Genomic DNA, 23,174 nt, shown 5'->3' with positions numbered 1-23,174 from the left:
TTTCTAATCACTTTTATTTCCATTTAAAATGAAGTGAAGACAAGATGTGAAGGAGAATTTATGAAGAAGTTCAGAGAATCTGACAGTACTTTCAGAAATTTCCTAAATTATACTGACATATGTCCGCTGTGGTGAAGCTACAATACCCTGAAGATAGACTAAAAAACCTTACCGTGCTGTTTCATGCAGGTCCTACAAACATTTCATAATTAAGGTTGCAACTTTACAGAAAAAGGAATAATTTTTCTGAATAGCTGCTCATGTTGTCCATTCATGTTCCTAATGGAAAGGTTATCCAAAGCAACTCCTGCTTTCACAAAGGACTCCTGTTAGTGAAGTCTAAAGTTACTCATGTCTGTAACTAATGCAAACTAAATCATGGTGACCCTTAATTTTACTCTGATTAGCAATCTTAATTTACAGAATTGAATAAAGTAAATCAGTTTTATTCACCTATGGAATGGATTAATCTGTCCAGCTTTAATTATCCCTACTGATATTTCAGGGTAAATTAAACTCAGTGAGGAAACTTCCTAAGACTGACTATCTGAACCTTGCCCAGATCCCAAGAGGTAGACTGAAATGTGACATATCTAAAACTAAATTCATGCAATGAACCATGCCCGTTGCAGGTTTTGCATTTAACAGTAAGGAAGATTATATTTTATTTAAATGCAACTTTCCCATCTCTCTCCCTCAGTAAATAAACACATTAAGGATCTAAAGAAGCTAAAGCTTTTTGTTACATTGTTCTGTTTGTATTTTTATATTGCCTTTGACCATCCAGGCAGCTGTTAAAACCGATGGTAACTCTTACTTCCTCTTAATTCCACAGTATAGAAATTGACTGCAGCTGCAAAAAACTAACAAACAAACAAAAAGGATTTTATTGTAATTAACAGCATCGATCACTTGTCTGAATGCATTATGAGGCGGTTGTTGGAGGGACTTCTGTTCTAAGAGTAGAATAACTGTGAACCTCAGCAGTTAGAGCAGTCTGGCAGACAATAAGGAAAAGCAGAGCAGGTCCCTTTTAATAAATATTTTTAATTTGGTTTGGAAGTGTTAAAACAATACTTAAGACAAAAACTTTTTACACCTTGACAAATGAAATAAATTTTCCTTCTCTTGCTCTTCTGTAAGGCCAGTTAATTTACTTCACTGTATTTTATAACCTAGGAAATTCCACCACCTCTTAAAATATGCTGAATAATAATAATCCCCAGGCCTCTGTGGGCCACGGAGTCCCTATACCATACAAAGTAGATCATTTTAAAAGACTGTGGCTTTGACTACAGCCAAGCTGGTGCCACGGAGTCGGTAAATGACTTGTGGTCAACTAATTAAGTATAGGAAACAGGCTGACTGTCCTGTCTACTAGACCACAGACGGACAGAAGTGCTGAGTCCTTCTCTAAACTTTAATCTAAAGGGTTTTAGATTAACAAGAGGCACTTAAACAGTGCGTGAATGCTGCTGTCACATAAACCTGACTCATCAAAAATGAGCCAATAGTTTAGTGGCAGTTACGGAGAAAATGTCTAAAACTGACAAACAATAACTCAGGCACGTATCAAATCACCACAAACAGATGTAGGTAACTCTATAACTAGGTGGACTCAGTAACTGGAGGCTGGGTGATCTCGTCTTCCTCCTCCATCTGTGTCTCTGGGTTTTTATCAGCTGTACCGTCTGCCTCATCCCCCTGTTGATTATCATTCTTTTTGAACTGCTTTTTAAAGTAGTTGTTGAGCCGCTCCAGGATTTCGATTGAGTGGTTGATAACCAGCGCCAGCCAGGCCATGCCAAAGAAGATCCACGAGGCTATGAGGAAGTTGTACCAATTTGGGTGATTTTTGTCTGGATTGCTATCTGGAAAGAAGAAAGGATTTGGGGATTTTACAAGATAAAATTCAGTTTGAGTCGAGTATACAAAACAGATGTGATCAGAATGCGATCATTTCTAAAACGTGGCTTATACTTTTTCAAGGTTTTCTCACTGTGCACCACTGAACCACTTTTCCTAAATCACTTCTTAGAAGTCCTCTTCTAACTTCCTCCTAAACGATGTCCCTGGATTCCAGAGAAGAGAATCAACTTGCATAGATGCAAATTTGATAAGCAGGGTGAAAGGTGAGCAAAGCGTGCTCAAGTTTCTAAACGTAAAATGGGACCCAGAGCTTTCACCTATCAGACTCTTCTCCTGTGTATTAAGTTTGGATCCAGAAACTCTACTCAGCTTTAATATTAAACTCAGATTTTTTTTTCAATAAACCTTACAGTTAGAGCCCTAAACCATCCGTCAACTATTCTTTTATAGGCTCAGACTGATGCATGACTTAATGTGATTCACAGAGTTCTTCTTCTCTCACTTGTTTTCATTTCCAATGTGTTTATACACTACTAGGGCATGCCAGTACATTTCTGTTGTTTCTCTTCCCGTTAAAAGGGAAAATTTAGAGTATTCAAGTTGGCTTTATAGTGATAGTTTTTAAAAGCATTAGCTAACTCCTTAGCAAATGATAGTTGAAGTGGTCAGTTGCAATATTTATCCTGGCCCATAATTATTATGTTGATATAGGAACAACACCAACACTGGGATGTTGATGTGTCTCATATCCCCGTGTTGATGTTGTCCCACATCATCCTAATAGTATTTGGGTTACAGTTCACTATTAATACATATACTATATGTATTATCTGTCATCCACTTTGTATTGGTAATTTCTTAGAGTGACTGATTTAGCCAATGAATGAGTTCGAGACTTCCTGTTCTGGACAGCGAATGCAGATGACATTTTTTTAGAACTGGAAAGTATAAAGATACTTTACTGGTTATCCATTCCATTTTTATCTGTGCACAAACAAAGCCTGCTCAAACAGGCTCAAACAGATTAGTCAGTAAAACACGGACTGCAAACAGGAACCCAGAAGCTCCAAGTACCAAAGATCTGGTTCCTTGCCAACAAGAATTCTGAATATACAAGTACAGAATTAATGAAATGATATCTGTGAATGTTGATAAAAATTATGGAGTAACAGTTTTGTTAAAATTATAGGCGGATGTTAGAGACCCAGTGTTGATCAGCAGTGCTGAATGATTTTAAAGTCAGGCCACTCTGACTCTAAAGTTAATATTTACCCTCTGCACACGTTTGCCTATGATTTTACCATCAATGTCAATGTGTTAAAATAGGACCGGAAGAGGCCAAGAGGTGCATACAAATTTCACACTAAATATGAGACCTTAAATTGCGAAATCAGGTATGACTTTCCATTTTTACAGGCAATTCTATCTTGCAGAAACCGAGCAAATGCTGACAAGTCTTACGTAGGACTGCTATTTAAGCTCCCTTAGTCTGCCTGGAGCTGCTGCTCAAGTGCAAGCTGTTTTAGTACTCATCTACACCACAGCACTTCTTTTTTCATGCTGTTTCTTGACTCGATTGGTGTCACATCTGTTCTAAACAAAAAACACAATTCTGCTTTACCTGCCACAAAATCTCCAAAGCCGATGGTGCTGAGGCTGATGAAGCAGTAGTAGATGGCCTCTGCATGTGTCCAGTCCTCTTGCTGCTTGAACACAATCATGGGCATGATGAAGAAAAGAACCACTCCGCAGATGTAACATACAAAGTGGATGAAAAAGCGGGTACATGTCTGCAGCAAGACATGGGAAAGAGAAGCAGTGTTAGTCATCCTCTACAGAATAATCGCTCCTTTTCAAAAGGTTTATCTAAAATCAGGACATCCTTACTTTTCGACTAGTCTTTTTCTCGAAGAAGTCTGAGATGTTCCTCTCTATGGCTAGGATGTACTTGCCCACTCTGTTGAGAACCACAATGTTGAGTGGTATACCGAAGAGCGCAAAGAACACGCAGAAGATCTGGCCACCTGTAGTGCTGGGACATATGTTCCCATAACCTGAAAAACTTTAAACTGTTACTGTGGTGGAAGGAGAATGGTACTATGGAGGGGTGTACTGCATTGTTTAAAGCAAACCTTTAAAGTTATAGTGTTCAAAATATCACAATTAGATGTCTGTAGATCGCAGTCATATCGCAAGTGCAGGGGGCTACTGTACCTCATAAAGGCATGTTTCTACTGCTATCTTTGTTAAAAAAAAAAAACAACAACATTTTTTGTGCACACTATATTTGAACATATTTAAATAACACTTACACAAACTAATACAGTCAAATATTTTAAATATTTTTTTGGTATTTTAGGTTTCATTGGTAGTGAGTGCACTCAGATAACAAAGTGACTCTAGACCAGATCTGCCCGGGAGTTTTCTCTAAGTTGTCGGGCCACTTTTTACCTCAGCTGTCAATGCCGGGTGAGATGCTCAACTAGTTACACGATAAGAGGCTATAAAACTTTGCAAAAGGAGTCCAAAATGAGTCAGTAAAGTTAACGTCTGCCCAATGAAAGCGATACTAAAATGGTAAATAAATGGCCTGTATTTGTATAGCGCTTTACTAGTCCCAAAGGACCCCAAAGCGTTTTACACAACCAGTCATCCACACATTCACACACTGGTGATGGCAAGCTACATTGTAGCCACAGCCGCCTTGGGGCGCACTGACAGAGGTGAGGCTGCCGGACACTGGCGCCACCGCGCCCTCTGACCACCACCAGTAGGCAACGGGTGAAGTGTCTTGCCCAAGGACACAACGACCGAGACTGTCTGAGCCGGGGTTCGAACCAGCAACCTTCCGATTACAAGACAAGCTGCCAACTCTCCACGATCGACAACTTTTCTGTTGTTAAGTACAGCTGTTAGCTGCAGTGAAGCCGTCTTTGACATAGATCTTACATTGTTGTACTCTGACACTTCATGAATAAACTCTCATACAATGTGACAATGTAATCGATCTGTTTCTCAGAGAGAAAGTGCCTATAATATTAGCAGGAATAACATTAGCTTGCAACCAGTTGTTGTTATTGTTTAGTGGGCTTCTTGTCAGCTGTCTGGAAATCGGACAGTCACATGCTAAATCTGCTGACAATAAGTAACAGCGAGAATTTCAAGAATGAATGCGCACATGTAAGCAGGCTGTCATGTATTAGAGCCCTGGCTTTAGTTCAGGAGATCAGGCTTGAGGTGAGGAGGTAGAGGATGACATTTTACCAAGATATTGGTAGCACTGTCCCTTTCCTTCACATTTTTGCTTCTTTGGTGAAGAGGACCCCTTCACTTTTCTTTATTTTTACTACTTTCTACACTGTAGATACATACTGAAGACATCAACTATATGAAGCAAGATGGAATTATGTATTATGAAAAAAGTGATAAAAACTGATAGAAAGATTATATAAAAACTCATATGGCAGGAACCAATAAGCTAAGTAAAGAGGAACCACCGTCCATTATTACTTTAAGAACTGCAGTTGCAAAAACCATAAGCGCTACGATGAAACTGGCTCACATGAGGTTAGCCCCAGGAAAGGAAGACCAAGAGCCACTTCTGAGGATAAATTCATCTGAGTCACCAGCCTCAGAAATCACAAGTTAACAGCACCTCAGATCAGAGCCCAGATAAATGCCACATAGAGTTCCAGTAGCAGACACATCTCTACATCAACTGTTCAGAGACTGTGCAAAACAGGCCTGTATGGTCAAATAGCTGCAAACAAACCACTATTAAGGAAAAGTAAAGAGCAGAAGAGATTTGTCTGGGCCAAGAAACACAAGGAACGGACATAGACCAGTGGACATCTGTGCTTTGGTCTGATGAGTCCAAATTTGAGATATTTGGTTCCACCCGCCGTGTCTTTGTGCGACACAGAAAAGGTGAAGCATGGAGGAGGAGGGGGTGATGGTGTGGGGGTGGTTTGCTGGTAACACTGTTGGGGATTTATTCAAAATAAAAGGCACACTGAACCAGCATGGCTACCACAGCATCCTGGAGCAACATGCCATCCGATATGGTTTGCGTTTAGTTGGACCATCACTCATATTTAAACAGGACAATGACCCCAAAACATCTCTGGGCTGTTTAAGGGCTATTTGACTAAGAAGGAGAGAGATGGAGTGCTGCACCAGATGGCCTGGCTTCCACAGTCACCTGACCTAAACCCAATTGAGATGGTTTGGGATGACATTAACTGCAGAGTGAAGGCAAAAGGGCCAAGAAGTTCTCAGCATCTCTGGAAACTCTTTCAAGGCTGTTGGAAAAGCATTTAAGGTGACTACCTCATGAAACTCATTGAGAGAATGCCAAGAGTGAGCAAAGCAGTAACCAAAGTAAACGGCAACCATTTTGAAGAATCTAAAATATCAAACATGTTTTGAATCTTTTCATACTTTTTTGTTTACTATATAATTCCATATGTGTTCATTCATAGTTTTTAGCCTTCAGTGAGAATCTACAATGGAGATAGTCATGAAAATAAAGGAAAAACATTTAACATTTAAATGAGAATGGGAAGAAAATATATATATGGTTGTTCCCTTCCCTCATAGCTGACCTATAGTTGTGACCACAGTGGCAGCAAACACAGCTGAGCTGGTGAATTTCCAGAAGCCGTCTGCCGTGTAGTTTCTTTTCAAACTCAGGCCCACCTTTGATGCGTCTTTAACAACCTGAAAAACAAATTAACAATAATAGAAGTAATAACTATAATAAAAATAATAATGCCCACATTTTTATCTTGGTTTTCACTAGTTCTTGACCTGACAGGAACATTTCCCATAAGATCTTATGAGTCACAATTACGTAACTGCTTTGCATACTGGTCCACCTTGTTAAAGAGGTATTGAAACACAATGACCTTGCTATCAGACAGAAAGCAGCAGAAGGTAAATCAATAAGAATATAAGTTAAAATTAAGATAAAGTAAAAAAAAAAAAAGATATGAAATGCAATATATATATGTATATATGGCAAGAATGGAATAAAAACATTAGCAACTAAAAACAATCAACAAACCAACTTTACAAGCTGTCTGCATTTGCTTTGACACAATGCAAATCAAAGCAGCTTACATCAACAGGCAGAAGGTTTCAGCCATTTATTACATTGTGATTACCATTTCTACTCTTACATGCAGTATAATATTCATTTTTGAGGACAACTTTCTACCTTTAAATTAAGTTTATGAGTTTCATGGGGAATTGAGTATAGAATGTAAAGCTTCATAAATGAAGTCTGGTCAAATTCACAGGCAAAGCAAGTGCAGCTGGGAATGTCTGAAGGAGCTGCTATTTGCATGTAAGCTTGTTTTCCTTGTCACATGAAAACATGTTTATAACTCAGGCTCATTTTCACCTGTTTTGACCCATTACTGTTGCCAGTCACTTAAATAATTTACTGAAGGTATAAAAGACTGAGCACATAAACATCCTGCACATCTATTTTGAATGTACTTTTTCGAATTACCCTCTTCAAAATGTAGGTAATTCAACTTTCACCACCAGGGGGCAGCGTTTTACCAATGTGTGCTCAGTTTGATGGTACAAACGTTTTAATAGCTCTAACAATATTTTATCATACCTATACAATTTTCCTTACCCATGACAGCAATTGTAAAACATTGCAATTAACTATAGATAACAATGACTTTTATCCATACAGGAGTAAAATAAAAATCAAACAAACAAGCAAACATGAACAAAATATAATTATTACGTATAGTTACAGTGTATTGATTAGTGTAAAATTACCACAAATTACCATCAAATTATTGTAACAAAAAACATAAAAATGTGTTGAAGTAAATTAACAAATTTATGGTAGGAAACATTTTCAAAGTTCACAAACAACATATATCAATATATACTAAGCCAGTTTAAGCATATATTTAGATCTAATCACTGAATAGTTCCAAAAAGCAAACTGTAATAAATTAGTTCCTTCTGTCAATGTATTCAATGTTCCACAATGGTGGACTGTCGCCATAAAGGAATATAAAAATGCAAAATCATTATGGCTGTGGTTAAGATGTAAATACAGTGGTAGAGAAAGCTGCAGAAAAGGTCTATCAAAACGCGCAATCATAAATTGCAGATATGTATAAAAAGTTTGTTTCATTTCCACATTTTTGTTTCTCACCTGAGCTACGGCCTCCAGGCCAGCTTGGTTGAGACATGGGTATGTGCTAAGGAGCCTTTCTTTGTTTTCACGCAAGTAGCTGACGTCCTTCATTCCGAGGTCTCCCTCCAACTTCCAGAAAACCACCCCACCGATTAGCACATATGCCACATAAACAAAGCCGAGCACAAGAATGGAGGGGATCTGCATCACACTTAACTTTTCCTTTACTCCCATCTTGGCAAATGTCTCAACCTATGCAGCCGGGGACAGACACTGCTCAGGCTTTACCTGCTTTTGGCTTCTCGTGCTGCATTGCAGGCAAATGAACCTCCACCTGTGCTACTGTTTCAATCACACCAGGCCTGCCATGCAAATCCAGAAGGACAAAATAAGAAAAGGCACATGACAAAATCTTAATCTTAGCATTTCAGACCAAGTATGTAGAATTTGCTGATTCATTCTTTTTACCTTAATATTACAGAGAATGGCACAAATGGTAAATGGCCTGCATTTGTATAGCGCTTTACTCAGTCTCTAAGGACCCCAAAGCGCTTTACACTACATTCAGTCATTCACAAATATGATAGTTCAAGGTTGTGTGCTTGTATGGCTGTATTTCAACATGTATTTAATAAAACTACGGCAATTTTACGATTGGGGGGATTTCAACACCATGCTTTTATTAGAATACATCAAATTTAGCAAAGATACAATAATGGATTTATTTAAATCTACTTAAGCTCTCACAGTGCATTAAAAATACTTTAAAAATTGGACATTGAATTCTGCTTTTCCCCCTGAAAAGTGAAGACGTCATAAAACTGACAAAACTGCAGTTCCTTTAATGGCCTCTTGAAGCTGTCTTCAATCCCCATAGACTCCCATGCTAAATTCTCAGTTCACTTCAATTCAGTTTTATTTATACAGTGCCGCATCACAACAACAAACACCTCAAGGCACTTCAGATTGTAAGGTAGACCCTACAATACAGAGAAAACCCCAACAATCATTTGGCCCCCTATGAGCAAGCACATTGGCAAATGTGGGGAGGAAAATCTCCCTTTTTAACAGGAAGAAACCTCAGTCAGAACCAGACTCAGGGAGGGGCGGCCATTGGCCGCGACTGGTTGGCGTGAGAGTAGGAAGACTGGATAAAAGACATGCTGTGGAAGAGAGCCAGAGATTAATAACAAGTATAATTCAAGGCAGGCAGGTCTGTTAACACATAGTGAGAAAAGTGGCTAAAGAAGAAATACTCAATGCATCATGGAAACCCCCCAGCAGCCTACGCCTATTGCAGCATAACCAAGGGAGGATTCAGGGTCAGCACCTAACTATATGCTTTAGCAAAAAGGAAAGTTTAAACTTTAAGTAACTTTAACTAAAAGTAGAGATAGTGTCTGTCTCCTGAATCCAAACTGGAAGCTGGTTCCATAGAAGAGGGGCCTGAAAACTGAAGGCTCTGCCTCCCATTCTACTTTTTATTACTCTAGGAACAACAGGTAAGCCTGCAGTACAAGAGCTAAATGCTCTAGTGGGGTGATATACTATAAGGTAATTAAGTTAAGATGGGGCCTCTATGTTTAAGACCTTTATGTGAGGAGCAGGACTTTGGATTCAGTCCTACTTATTTCTTTAATATGTGCATTGAAGGACATATCCTGGTCAAAAATGACTCAAAGGTTCCTCACAGTGATACTGGAGGCCAAGGTAATGCCATCCAGTGTAAGCATCTGGTTAGATACCATATTTCTAAGATTTTCAGGGCCAACTAGTTTAACTAATTGGTGTGTGCTCTCTGGCTTCATGGATAGATAAAGTTGGATGTCATCTGCAAAGCAGTGAAAACGAGAGTTTGATCCCCGGCACGTGTGGTGCGGAGTGAAAAACCCGGTTAGACACACAGACACCAACAGGTTGGTGGTGTACCAGGGGTTTCTGTTTAAGACTACGCTTCCTCCTTGCCGTCAGTCAGCCATCCTGCTTCCCCGGCTGCTCGGACAGTCTGTCGGGGGTCAGCTAGCGGGGCCTACGCTACCTCCTGCCTTAACGGCTACAGGGGCCTGGCTAGCTACGAGTTTTTCAACGGTGCGAAGCCGAGTCTCCAATTCAGTGAACCTGGCCTCCAGAGCTGCAGATAGGCTACATTTATTACAAGTATCGAGGCCGATGATTAACTAAACATCTGACACAATGAGCAGAAGAACAGACAGGTGAAGAGGCCATGCCGCTAACGAGTCGGCTACGAGCTAAGGTAAGCTAGCGAAACCCTAAAGACCAGTGAGTGAATATTGTCAACATTATTTTGCGAGTGAATACACAGAGTGTGCTGCTAATTAAGCACGTGGAAATTACACCGTGAAATAAGAAGTTATCTGTTATCTGTAAGTTTTTTAATTAAATTGCTACACAAAAATACAACTATGTGCTGAAACAGGAAGTGATACTCTACCGTAGAGAGTGACCAAGTGACAGTGCCACCGTGCGTGGAGGGGTGATCATAGCTTATTTCTACGATCGATTCGATTCAGATTCACAAGGTCCCGGTTCAATTCCATTTGAATCGGGGAAATTTTGCCCCAGACAGTCAGAAATATTATAATTCTGATCATTTATCAGGACATATCCATATTTTTATATCTATAAAAAGAAAGCTGACGCTTGCGAGACTTTATCAAAGGTGAATGCATCACATCAGATGTCTTTGTGTCAAAGTAACTGAGCATAAAACACAGAAAAACATGGAGATTTTCCTGGCCTGGCTTTTTTATAGCAGATAACCACCTTAAAATTTTCTGCAGTAACATTACCTGATGCTGCTGAAGTGAAGCAGAGCAAAGTTACAGAGGTTTAATTAGAGACACAACTAATCATTTTGCAATTTCATGTAATTTTAAAAAGTTTGCATTTCTTCAGTATTAAACAGCAGAAATGAGACTTTTTTTTTGTCGGAAGTGAGTTAAAAAAAAGCGTCCGACAGCGCTGTACATAGACTGGTGGGTAATAAGCAAGCGAATAATGCAGAAAACAGAGATTTGACATGGGAAACTGTTCTTGAAGTACACTGAGAGGGAGAGAGAGAGCTGTGCATGAAGTGTGATTTTTATTTATTTATTTATTTTTATCGTGGTGGAAGCAAAACATCAAAAGTAAGAGGGAATTCACGACGATGTTTACAGTGGGATGCAAAAGTTTGGGCAACCTTGTTAATAGTCATTATTTTTCCTGTATAAATAGTTGGTTGTTACAATAAAAAATGTCAGTTAAATATGTCATATAGGAGACACACACAGTGATATTTGAGAAGTGAAATGAAGTTGATTGGATTTACAGAAAGTGTGCAATAATTGTTTAAACAAAATCAGGCAGGTGCATAAATTTGGAAAATAATGACTATTAACAAGGTTGCCCAAACTTATGCATCCCACTGTATGTGAAGCGAAATGTGAAGAGTAGTTTGGATCTTCTTTTGCTGCTGGTTCAATAAATTTTGGCTGGAGAGAGACAAAACCTACAGCTTCAGAATCTAGCGCAAAAAAAGCCAACCTTCTCAAAAAAAGACGTAAACACAAACATATATATATATATATATATATATATATATATATATATATATATATATATATATATATATATATTTTATTTTATTTTTTTTTTTTTTTCAGTGTTGAATGGATTTATTTTTTTTCTTTTTTCTAATAACCATGTTTTCAACCTGGTACAAAAACCTGTTTGGACATCTATACATATACAAATATATGGGGGTAGTTTATTCTATTATTAGTTTTTTAAATTACAGACTGTTGAATTACAGGTGGCTGAGGGCTCCAGCTGTGTGCTAGTGTTTACGTCAGCTATCTGAAACCAACCTTGTTTTCATTTTACTTCCTTTTGAAGCTTTTTTTTTTTTTTTTTTTTTTTTTTTTTTTTTAAATTGAAAGTTTTGTAATTATGACAGTCATCTACATGAAGAAAACAAAAACAGCAAAAACAAACAAACAAACAAAAAAACAAACAACAAAAAAACCCAGAAAAACAACCAAACAAACAAACATAATACGCACTGACAATAACATAATGGCACAGTGAAACTCTCAGATCTGCCCGGTCTGGGGGAGCTCCCCTCCACCTCTTTACAGGTCCCATGTCGTCAGGTTTTTGCTACTGTCCACGCAGCACTTTACAGTCCATCCCTGATGATATTCGGAAGGGTATTTCCAGTCTCTTTTATGAGCTACCTTATAAAAAAACGTGACCACGTCCTTAGCAGACCTTCCTTCTTTCAGTAGTTGCGTGAAAATACTTAGTTAAGCTCTTGTTATATAACCCACCACCCCTCATCCCACATTACCACCTTCAACAAATCTCTCCCACTTCCTCCAGTTTTTATGAAATTGGTCCATTTTGAGGTTAAAAAAAAAGTAAGTTTTTCCATTCTATATATTTCCTCCATTATTCCTATCCAATCTTTCTTTGTTGGGGGCTCTTTCTCCAGCCACCTTCTGGTAAGCGCTTTTTTGCCCGCTCCCAACAGGATGTTTATCAAATATTTGTCCTTTAAGGAGGCTGCTGATGGGATATCGCCCAAATACACAGTACAGAAATCCAAGTTTAATTTGAGACCAGTCACCAAGTAAATTGATTCAACCACTTCACTCCAGTATGGTTGGATTATTGGGCATTTCCAAAATATATGAAAATGATCTGCCATGTTTTCCCCACAGTTTCTCCAGCATTGTCCATCTGTCAGTTGACCTTTTTGTTTGTATTTTATTTTGGGTGTTATAAAAAACCTAATAAAATTTTTCCACGTGAATTCCCTCCAGTAACCCAAACTAGTAGTTTCCATCTGTGTCCTGCATATATTTAACAAACTGTCCTCTGATATGTTGATTTTAGCCTCCGTCTCCCATTTAATTTTGATATAATTGGTTGATTGATCCTTAAGTGATTGTAAGTTCTGATAAAGTTTAGCAATCAATTTATTTTTAATCTGACCTTTATAAGCTTCTTTTATAACGGGGACTAGGCCTTCACTATGTTCTTCTGTAGTTTTTATATTACTATTGAAATAGGACCTGACTTGGAGATATCTGAAAAAATCTTGGTTTTCCAAACCGTAGGTGTCTCTTAATTTTTCAAAACTTTGTAATCCTTCTTTTCCTAACAATGAGCAAAATGGTCCGATCCCCCTTGTTAACCAAGTTGTATAACGTCTATCTATTTGTGCAGGGATAAATTCCTTATCATGTGTGACCCATCTGAGTTGTTTGAGACCAGCTCCTGATTTAAGACTTTCACATTCATCAAACCATATCTTTAAAGGAGTTTTAGTCCATTCGTTTAAATTATTTTTCTGTTCCAAATATAATTTTTTATCTCCTAGTATTGTCTGTAGTGGTAATTTTAATTTTGTCACATCTAAATATTTTCATTTTGCTTCGTACGACGGATCACACCAATAAATTAAATATCTTAATTGTGCTGCTTTAAAATAACTTTCTAAGTTTGGGAGGGAAAGTCCACCTCTTTCCTTAGGTAGTTGCAATGTTATATACCTAACTCTGGGTTTACGGCCCTTCCATATAAATCCGAAATCATTCTGTTCCATAACGCAAATTGTTTGGCTGGTATGTGTACTGGTATAGATTGAAAAAGGAAAAGCAGTAGCGGAAGTATATTCATTTTGATCAGGTCAATCCTATTATACAGATCAAGTGGCAGTAGGCTCCACCTTTGAATGTTTTCTTTCAATTCCCTTGTAATTGGTGAGTAGTTTAATTCACAGATTTCTGTCAGTGTTTTGGGAATCTTAATACCTAAATATTTAATTATTTTATTTGTATGAATTTAGACAGATTTTTGATCTTTGTTGTGGGTACATAATTGTATGTGATCACCTGTGTTTATTTGAATGTTTATTTTATATCCGGAAAGTTCTCCAAACATTTCCATCTTTGACCATAACTTAGGTAAGCTTCTTTCTGGGTCTGTGAGGGTCAGCAAAACATCATCTGCAAATAAACCCATTTTATATTCCGTATTCCGTATCCATATCCCTTTAATTTGTTCATCCTCCCTAATAGCTTGCGCCAGCGGTTCAATAAATAAAGCAAACAAGGCTGGGCTAAGCGGACATGCCTGCCGACATCCTCTCTGCAAGTCCACTACTCCAGTTAAGCTCCCATTTATTTTTATTCTTGCTGAAGGTAAATAATATAAATTTTTAATCAGTTGAATAAAAGGGTCTCTGAAACCAAACCGCTCCATAACCAAAAATAAGTAAGTGTTGAATGGATTTAAAACAAACTAAAAAGTGGGACAGGTAAAAGCCATCCTTTTTTTTTTTTTTTTACAGCTCACTTCACCATTTTGATTAATGTGTTTGTCTAAGATAGCCCTCTGCATTCAATTCACCTGAATTTTCCATCACTACACAAATGCAGACATGCTCTCAGAGAAACGCACACACACAAGAGTTAATAAAAAACACAAACGTGTAGCAGAAAACATGATTTCCGCCTGAGTAAACACATTCTCTACTAGATCATCTAAGAATATGTTGAAATAATGTTTACAAAACAAGAAAGGCTCTAATGCTGAGAGTCAGCTCATTATGGCGGCGCCTTTAATTGTTTTATGACTAACACTGAAAAAGTTGATCTTCTTAACTTGTGTTTCTGAAGAATGGCTACTTTTTATTTTGCAAGTCACATACTTACATTTGTTTTGTTTTTTTTTAATGGCAGTCAGTTCTTGGAGAACCATTACCAACCAATCACACTGGTGGTACTCCTGAAGATTTCAGAGCTGAAGCTAAGTAGAGCGCTAATAGGAGGGATGTTAACCTATACTGATACCAACACATGGAATAACATGGGCAAAAATGTGAGCTGACCCAGTAGGGACTTGGGAGCTACCATGAGTGCAGTATGAAATATCATGGCATTGTTACCACATTCACACTGCCTCTAGTGTTTTACAGCATGAATGTTCCCTTCAGGTTGGACCCATCAGTGCAGAGTTCTGGAAGAACATCCCAATTATTGTGAGGGAGGAAATGTGACAAAAACATGAACTGTGTGCAAGAACACCTGCACAATCTTAAGATGCCAACTGACTCACTTGTCAGATTTTCCATTAAGTTTTGATTTTGACAAACTGGAGGAGATCACAAAATAAAGGGGGGAAAGGGAAATGAGAAGACTTCTGCAATGAGATCTAAAATCTGTCCAGAGGTGCATGAGAAAATAGTGCTGAATGGGAGATTGGCCACATTTAAATGAAGTCAGGCTTTTGATTTTTTCCCCCTTCTGTCAACCTGTTCTCATAACTTTCTGAGCACACTTTGTATATAATATGTAAAACATTTTGCTCTCAGTGAGAATAATTAGAATTAATTAGAACAGTGTTATTTGTGTGAACTGTTTGCATTTTATGACAGTTCAACGCAAATATTTAAAGCACCGATTGTGTGGCCTGAATGAGGTAGAAGTCATCCTGCTTTGTCTATTTTAGCACAGTCTCGCTAAATATATTTTACGCACTATATATGGTGCTATCTGCAGTCCATTTTCAGATCTTTGATGTGGCTTCTATTTCACTGGATGGCATGTTCTCTGCCTCCCTTTGTTTCCTGAGGCTCGGGTAAGTCTGGTCCAGCACATGCTCCATTATACTAGCTGCCATGTTGAAGATGAGAGCGAGCCAAGCGAGGCCAAAGATGATCCAAATGCCTGCAACACTGCGGTACAGATAGATGTAGGTCTTTCCAGGGTTGGTACCTGCAAAGACATTACGTCCAAATGCCTTTTACAGTCCACTGGATAGAATCACAAAGGTTAGGTTGACTTCTGTGCTGTTTGTTTGCTCTCTCTACTCACCCACCACATAATCTCCAAAGCCAATGGTGCTCAGGGTAATGAAGGCGAAGTAGAAGCCCTCGCCATATGTCCAGCCTTCCACGTAACTGAACAGCAGAGGGGGGATGACCAGAAACAGGAAAGTGCCAGCGATAAAGAACAAACTCGCTGCAACAGCCTCAAATGCTTGCTGCAAAGGACAAAAGGTTTGATATTATACACAGAGATAAAGGCTATCAGCATGCTGTGGCCTACACATCCAATCAATGCAACAAATGTTGATGTCTTTTTGGCAGCACTTTAGTATTTGATAAACAAATGAACAGAGTAGTTAGAGTATTTCTGTAATCTTTTGTTTAAGCCAGTATTTGCTTTCAGTATCTGAAGCAGGTCCAGAAATGTGATGCTTGGCTTGTAATATCTGCCAATTCACATGGGAGCTGTGTAAGATTAGGTTTTGTCAAAGCTGTTAAAAAAGGTATAGTTTCAGAAGCTAAAAGAAACATTTTGGTGTTAGAGGTTTTAGCCAGGAGTTTGTTTGTTTTTTTTAAAGCTTTTCCACTTCGGTGTTCCAAAAGGCGCAAAATCTATAAAAAGATGTGATTGTTTACCAAATTTTAACCCTGTTCCTAGATTGGCCAGCAGTTACCTGGTGAAGGTTAGGAAAATAAGTGGTATGTGAAAGTGTGAGGGCACTTATCACCTGTATTGCTTGTTTACATGGGCTCCCAGCTAGTTTACCAAAGAAACAAAAATGCTGGAAAGTTGGTGACGTTTCTTTCTATACATGTCATTTTTATGTCGTGGTGACCACTGATGGTGCTGATAAGGTTCTTCACATCAGAATCTCATCAACACTGGACATTTTAACACCTCATTTTTATTCTTTGGCTTTTTCACTAGACTGTACTAGATAATAGGCCAACCTATGTTAGCTTTAAATGTGCTTATAAACAATTTTGATTTGATGTGATCCCTAAAAAAATTTAACTCCATGCTGTAGCTAATGGACATGAAGCGGTACCTTGTGAGGAACAACTGAGACCAGTCCCTTCTCCAGCCTCCCCAGGTGGATAGTGAAACACTTCCCCAGCTGTTTGAAGAAGGCCAGGTTCAGGGGAATCCCACAGAAAGCATAAAACACACAAAACACCTGGCCAGACACAGTGCTTGGGGAGAGGTTTCCATAGCCTGTGAACCAGATAAGGAGCCGTTATTAAGCGGGGCAGGCATTTCCCACAAATGGGAAAACTGAAATGTGAAAGTGCTCACCGATAGTTGTGATGACTGTGCTTGCAAAGAAGAAGGAGCTGCTGAAGTCCCAGTTACTGGGGTTTGTGGAGTTTCCTGAAGGATTTACTCCATTTTTCTTGGCATATAAAATGACCTGTGTGTACACACACACACACACACACACACACACACACACACACACACACACACACACACACACACACACACACACACACAAATGCAAGCACAGAGATAGTAAAATCAGGATTAAATGTGCCTGAACATTTAATGACTCATGACACTAAAGGGAGCCAGTAATCTCACTGGCAAATATTTTAGATTAGAACACACTAAATGACGCATTAGGTTAGGTTACAGTCAGCTATTATTACCATGTATTTAACATAATGGTGGGGCCAGCAGCTATAATCCTGTATTCACTGTGTCCTGTATCTGACAACAGCAGAATCTATTTTTACATAATTTAACTGATTAATGTCCGTTGAGATGCATTTAAGGCTGCATCTTCTAAAAGCGTTATTGTCATGATGTTAAAAAAGCTTGTAGTGTAATAATTGATTCTCGTGTAACATCACTAGATATGTAGTTCATTGCATTATTAACATTTATGGTGTTGATAGACATTTATCATGGCACTAGATCTGATGCTGAACACATTTTGGTAGAGTCTGATAATGTAAAGATGCAGCACAAACTTAAAATTGGTAGAAAAACTACTCACATATATTAACTCATTCACTGCCATTGACGTCTATAGCCGTCAATTGCAGTGAATGAGTCAATGGGTTTAACTCATTCACTGCCAATGGCTGGCAGTGAATGAGTTAATTAGCCAGGCAAGGAGGCCTGAATTTTTTAAAAACTGCTGACAATCAGTGATCCACTCTCCAGGATCACTGATTGGAGAGTGGTGAGAAAGCATTTGTTATAACCAAGGTTCACTCTCCTCAAATGACCTCACCAGATCTCAATCCAATAAAACGTCTTTGGGATATAGTGGGCTGGAATCTGCATCAACTGTGTGATGCTATCATGTCAATATGCACCAAAATCTCTCGTGACTGTTTCCAGCAACTTGTTGAGTCTATATCACAAAGAAAAAGGGCAAAAGTGGGTCCAACCAGGTGTATGTAATCTAATCTAAAGTCTCCTGCATGCATGTGTACGGCTCAAGAGCTTGGTCTTATTAGCTACATTGTGGATGTGAGGGGTATGGGTGTAGCAAGAAACTGCGTCCATAATCATACAATTGTTCATTCACTTTCTGTTTTTGGAAGCACTACTGACCTCCCAGTACATTCTTAACCATCCAGACCCATCAGGTTGTCTGTGACAGTCTCCTAGGATAAGTAGCCAGGCAAGTAAATTACAGTTTTCTAATCAAAATGAGCACTCAAAGCTACTTACTGTCAAGCCTTCAACTCACATACACACACTTTATTCTATACTCAAGTGCCTTATCTAATGATTTATTATTGCACTGGAAGGAACTCAGGGTTAAGTATCTTGATGACTTCCTGAGCCACAGCCACATCATTTTTAAAACTATGATTTAAAACTATGGAGAAGAAGCATTCATTTTTGGCTTTTTCTATTTGCTTTTCATTTCAGATTATTTTATGTTAAATTACATATATTTCAGTCTATTTTCTATCTAGAAGGTCTTACATTTTTGTAATGTTGCTCATTTTACATGAGTACCTTTTATCTTTTAATGTAAAGCACTTTGAATTGCCTTGCTGTTGCCTTGCCATCACTGTGTTGGTAAAGTTGGGACTATCAAACACATGCTGACAGTGTAATAAATGCCAGACCTTAACAAAGTACTCCAAGGCGTCTCCATCCAAGCAGGTGTAATTTGCTAAGAAATTCAACTTCTCCATCAGAAAATGGTTTCGATTGTAGTTTTCGGCCTCTCGCTCCAGTATTCGGAAGATGGTGGCTCCAGCCAGCAGGTAGATGAAATGGGACAGAGCCAAAAGAGCCGTCCAGCTCGCTCTGACCCGCACCACGTGAAAGCTCGCCATTGACCTCCCGCCACCAACAGAAAGGATACGATACCAATCAACAAACTTGTTGGAGGAGTTGGTTGTTTTTTTTCTTAGTTCAGAAAGAATTGAAAGACAAACCCTCGTTCAGCGTGAGATTCTTTTTGAAAACAGGCAACGAAAGCGGTTTGCTTAAGGAGAAAGCATTTCTACATCACAGCAGGATGAGGGCAGGCTAATGTTTGGTGAAGCTCTGAGTCGATAGGTTATCAGGTCTCATTCTGCTTGGTCAGAGTCCTGTAAATTTATGGGTTATCTGGGTAATGGCCAAACTTACTTCACCTCCATTAGTGACATCTGGGCACACACATACACTTCCAACTGTTTCCACTAATAAGGGAGCAACATCTTGTCAGCATAACAGAAGTTAATGTTTGACCAGCGGCAGCACAGGCCATCTGATCCCAGCCTGTACACAAGCCCAGACTCACCTACCTCTATAACTTTGGGTTTCCCCACATGCCTATTCCAAGTTTCGGCTCTGACTGTGCTCATTATGATTATTAAGGAGAAACTTAAACAGGATTTAGTTTTTCAGTCACGTAGGTTACAATAATTAAAAAAAATGTCAACACATCAAGAAAACAGCATCAACCATTAGGCATATATGGCTTACACACCCAAAGGTTACCAATTATTTAGAGGCATCTGGAAAAAATTAATCAAACAGATGTCAAATATTTGCTCTGTTTTGGTTTCTGTCATATAAAAAACGGACTGGATGTTTTGTGATTTCCTGTTTTAAAGCCAAGAGTTCAACATTTTTGTCGTCTTGAATTTTGAACTGATATTACATGGTTATGAAGGAGCACCACCCTTTTATCCTCTTTATACTTTACATAACAGTACCATCATTTACAAACTGAACATCATGTTGTATTTCATTGGAATAACACTAGTGACTAAGACCATAATCTCACTAGGAAAGTATACTGATCTTACTCCAAAAATCAAAGCAGGAAAAAATGATGCTTCAGACCATTTTTCTGAGATTTCACTCCAGCAAGTTAAAGGGACTCAGTGGTTTGTACAGTCCTCATGTTCTTATATGCATGCTTGACAACATCAGGGCATGCTCATAATTAAATAGTATTCTGGGGGATCTCCTCCAAGATCTGGACCAGGGCATCTTTGAGCTCCTGGACAGTCTGTGGAGCAACTGGGCTCCACAGTGCAGGGAGCACAGGGCCCTTTAAAGGATATTGTGTCATCAGGCCACCTCATGAAGTCTGTTTTTGATTGTCTGGCCTGCTGGAGTTTATTTTGTAGGGTTCTGGCCTGTTCTTCCTTGCACAAAGGAGCAGATACCAGTCCCGCTGATAGGTTCAGGACCTTCCATACCCCCATCCAGCTCTCCAAGACTAACCTCCCGTCTACTGGAATCTCCTCCTTGTTTTGTGGGTTGTCTCATACAGTGCACCTGTTCTTAATTTAGTTAAAACCAGACACTGAACAGATCAGTATCCCAAAGTTTTAACTGACTTGATGCTATACTAAAATTTAAAAGTTGTCCTTTTTTATGAGCAGTGTACGCAAAGTAAAACAGCTTCTAAGGAACTAGTGCATTCTGGGAAGTGCAGCAATCCTAGCACATCCCTTAAAGTGTTCGGTGGGGGGTGTAAAAGAAGAAGAAAAAATGCATGTCATTGTTGGTCAGAAGATTTTTTTTCCATGACCAACTTTAGATCAATCTTTAGATTATTGTATTCTCTGCAGATTTACACAGTTTTCACATTTTATTTTTATTAAAAAAAAAAAAAAAAACATGCTTCAGCTCTAATTAGGCAGTTTTTCTTCCTGGGAACACCCTCTCTATTACAATTACCAGTGAACCCAGTGATCGGAAGTGATGTTCCCGAGGGAAATAACAGGTGTAATGACGTGACCGAAAAAGGACCTTGCTCCAAAGCCACTCAGCCTCGATGCAAAGCGTGCATGTGTCAAACAAATTGATGCAAAACCATGTAAACCTGTTGACAGGTCGTCTCTGTTTGGACAACTGGCTTTGAGGTAGCTAGGTAGGCAGACACAGCTTATTAGCTGATGCTGATGGAGATATTGATTTTTTTTTTTTTTCAAAACTGACAATCTCCCTGAGATAGCAGTAAACAAGCCTCAAGTTAAAACTTATATTATCGTTGCTTACTGTGGAAATAGGTGCAGTGATTTACTAACGTGTAGAAACATGCATGTAATGACAGTATATAAGACAAAAACTGTCTAATGAGTCGGTATTTAGTAAGAAAACCTTAATTATTGAACACAGCCTGAACTCTCTATTTTAAACTTCCTTGTCAATTTTTTATGGAGTCTTCAGAAATAGTTCTACGGGTTACTTGAAAGACATCCAATGCTCTTTTTTGGATGGTGGTTGCTTTTTTTGTTCTCTGGCAGATGTAGATGATCCCACACTGTTTCAACAATGATGAGGTCTGGGTCACAGCAGGCTAATACATGACTGACTGTGTTTCACTCTATATTTTTACATGCATACTTTCACATTAGCATTTGAAATTTGGGATCAGTGTCATGTTGAAAGAGGAAGCTGCTACCAATCAGCTCTGGATTTTTCTTTTCAAAGGACACGACTTTCAGATAGTGTTCACCTGCTATAGGTTTTAGGCCTGGCACTACTTCTTTTGTCCTTCGCTTGTCTAGTTTCCTCAAAATCTTTAAGGACACACTGCACACCATGCAAAGACATGGCAAACTTTTACCTAACTAGGAATTACTGGAGTGAAAAAATAGCCAATGGCCACAAAAAAACTTCAGAAAGAACTTCAGAAAGACTGGACAACAATTTCTCAATTCCTCCTTGAAAGTATAATATAAAGAAATGAAGGGTGTGTCAAGAGCTTTCGCTGTTCTGTGTCTAATAATAACTATTTAGTTCAGAATCCAACAAGAAGAGTTTGTAACACAATCTGAATAGAGCTTTTTACCGACTGGACACTTCTCCATGGGTGTTTCTTTACCTTTGGCACAGTGCATGCTGGCATCATTTCCCTGAACAGCAGCTCAGATCAGCTGCAGTTCCTGTAGCGTCCACTTGGTGCTGGCTCCAAAAGTAACTCCTATGTTAATGTCAAACTTCATAGCAGAAATAGATATGTTTACAGCCTGTTAACATGTTAAGGCCTAAAGTTTACATTAATTAGAGGTGTGGCTTCCTTAGTGACAGGTGAATACAGACACAGGTGGCTTTAGGTGCAAAGGGAAGGAGGGGCTCAGGAGTCAACCCATGTAGACAGCAGCCCAGTCCTGCTGCCAGTCTTCCAGTGCTGGACAGATCTGCCTGCCTAATTTGGATGGGAGTAAAGGTTCGGAGGCATTGGGAGGGGGGTGAGTGTGTGTCTGTGTACATGAGAGATTTGAGTGTGTGTGTGTGTGTGTGTGTAACCAGTGTTCAACTTGAAAGAGTGTCCTTTCACCCGGTTAAGCAAAAGTCAACAGTCCTCCAGGTGATGCAGGTGACCTTGAAGTATAGGAGCAGATAGTCAAAACACAGTCCTGTTATCAGGGAAATTTGTTGTTTTGGGCAGTCTTGGCCTTGACAGTCTTGAGTAGCTGCATGAAGGAGATGGTTATTTGGGTTCAAATTAACAACTGCATTCCAATTTCGCATTTAGTCTAAATGTCCATCACTGGTCATCAGGTCTCTCAATTCCCGATGCAGAGCCGTGAGCTTCTCCAAGATCTTATCAATATTGCGTTCAGTAAACACAGTCTGAGTACTCACGGCTTGACCATGGTCAATCGTGTTGGCCAACCTTGTGGGGTTTTGAACAGCTGTAACCGCTTTTTTTGTTCTTCGATAAGCCAGGTCCGCTCCAGCTCCAATCAGCCAGAATACTGTTATCATGGTCCAGAACAGGTAGATCTCGTTCAATGCTGTCCAACGAGAGTGTCGCCAGGAAATGACGCAACAGCAGCAAACATCTCTGCAGGAGAATCGGGCTCTCATAAGTCTTT

At 39.0% G+C, this 23,174-nt stretch overlaps 3 protein-coding genes across 5 annotated transcripts in view; all 3 read right to left on the bottom strand.

Annotated features, from left to right (window-relative positions):
* Window positions 1-1,027: 1,027 nt before the first annotated feature.
* On the bottom strand, window positions 1,028-8,392 carry LOC146686010 (potassium channel subfamily K member 5-like). Of its 2 annotated transcripts, XM_085442332.1 has the most exons (6): window positions 8,327-8,392; window positions 8,057-8,167; window positions 6,474-6,588; window positions 3,757-3,923; window positions 3,491-3,659; window positions 1,028-1,871 (listed from the first exon to the last, which is right to left on the bottom strand). In XM_085442332.1, the coding sequence occupies exons 2-6, from the start codon at window positions 8,147-8,149 to the stop codon at window positions 1,609-1,611; spliced, it is 807 nt and encodes a 268-aa protein (XP_085298458.1). In that variant the 5' UTR covers window positions 8,150-8,167; window positions 8,327-8,392; the 3' UTR covers window positions 1,028-1,608. The 2 variants fall into 2 exon arrangements, with proteins under 2 accessions (XP_085298458.1, XP_085298457.1); XM_085442331.1 differs by lacking the exon at window positions 8,327-8,392 and having other exon boundaries at window positions 8,057-8,272.
* On the bottom strand, window positions 8,343-19,922 carry LOC146686009 (potassium channel, subfamily K, member 16-like). The gene is made up of 6 exons (XM_085442333.1): window positions 18,969-19,922; window positions 17,173-17,287; window positions 16,925-17,091; window positions 15,922-16,090; window positions 15,586-15,822; window positions 8,343-8,400 (listed from the first exon to the last, which is right to left on the bottom strand). The coding sequence occupies exons 1-5, from the start codon at window positions 19,179-19,181 to the stop codon at window positions 15,614-15,616; spliced, it is 873 nt and encodes a 290-aa protein (XP_085298459.1). The 5' UTR covers window positions 19,182-19,922; the 3' UTR covers window positions 8,343-8,400; window positions 15,586-15,613.
* Window positions 19,923-20,972: 1,050 nt separating this feature from the next.
* The window catches only part of kif6 (kinesin family member 6), a 76,898-nt gene continuing 74,696 nt past the window's right edge, over window positions 20,973-23,174 (bottom strand). For both annotated transcript variants that reach the window (XR_014916914.1, XR_014916916.1), the window contains exon 24: window positions 20,973-23,143. The gene's annotated coding sequence lies outside the window, so the exon portion shown is untranslated. The remainder of the gene's footprint in view (window positions 23,144-23,174) is intronic.

This window comes from Copadichromis virginalis, linkage group LG19, assembly GCF_057382275.1.
Source record: "Copadichromis virginalis isolate Kocher_CV1m ecotype Utaka linkage group LG19, C_Virginalis_male_GT1.1, whole genome shotgun sequence".
NCBI classification, from domain to species: Eukaryota; Metazoa; Chordata; class Actinopteri; order Cichliformes; family Cichlidae; genus Copadichromis; species Copadichromis virginalis.
Note: the sequence above shows the minus strand (reverse complement) of the source record. Positions and strands in the feature narration are given on the sequence as shown.

Bases quoted from the DNA above. Each gene is read 5' to 3' on its own strand.
- LOC146686009 (XM_085442333.1), bottom strand. From the start codon at position 19,181: ATGGCGAGCTTTCACGTGGTGCGGGTCAGAGCGAGCTGGACGGCTCTT. The intron at 17,092-17,172 runs GTGAGCACTTTC...TCTGGTTCACAG, and splicing joins CACAGTCATCACAACTATCG to GCTATGGAAACCTCTCCCCA. The intron at 15,823-15,921 runs GTGAGTAGAGAG...ATGTCTTTGCAG, and splicing joins CTTTGGAGATTATGTGGTGG to GTACCAACCCTGGAAAGACC.
- LOC146686010 (XM_085442331.1), bottom strand. From the start codon at position 8,272: ATGGGAGTAAAGGAAAAGTTAAGTGTGATGCAGATCCCCTCCATTCTT. The intron at 6,589-8,056 runs GTGAGAAACAAA...TTTGTTTTTCAG, and splicing joins GCCTGGAGGCCGTAGCTCAG to GTTGTTAAAGACGCATCAAA. The intron at 3,660-3,756 runs GTAAGGATGTCC...GTCTTGCTGCAG, and splicing joins AGAAAAAGACTAGTCGAAAA to ACATGTACCCGCTTTTTCAT.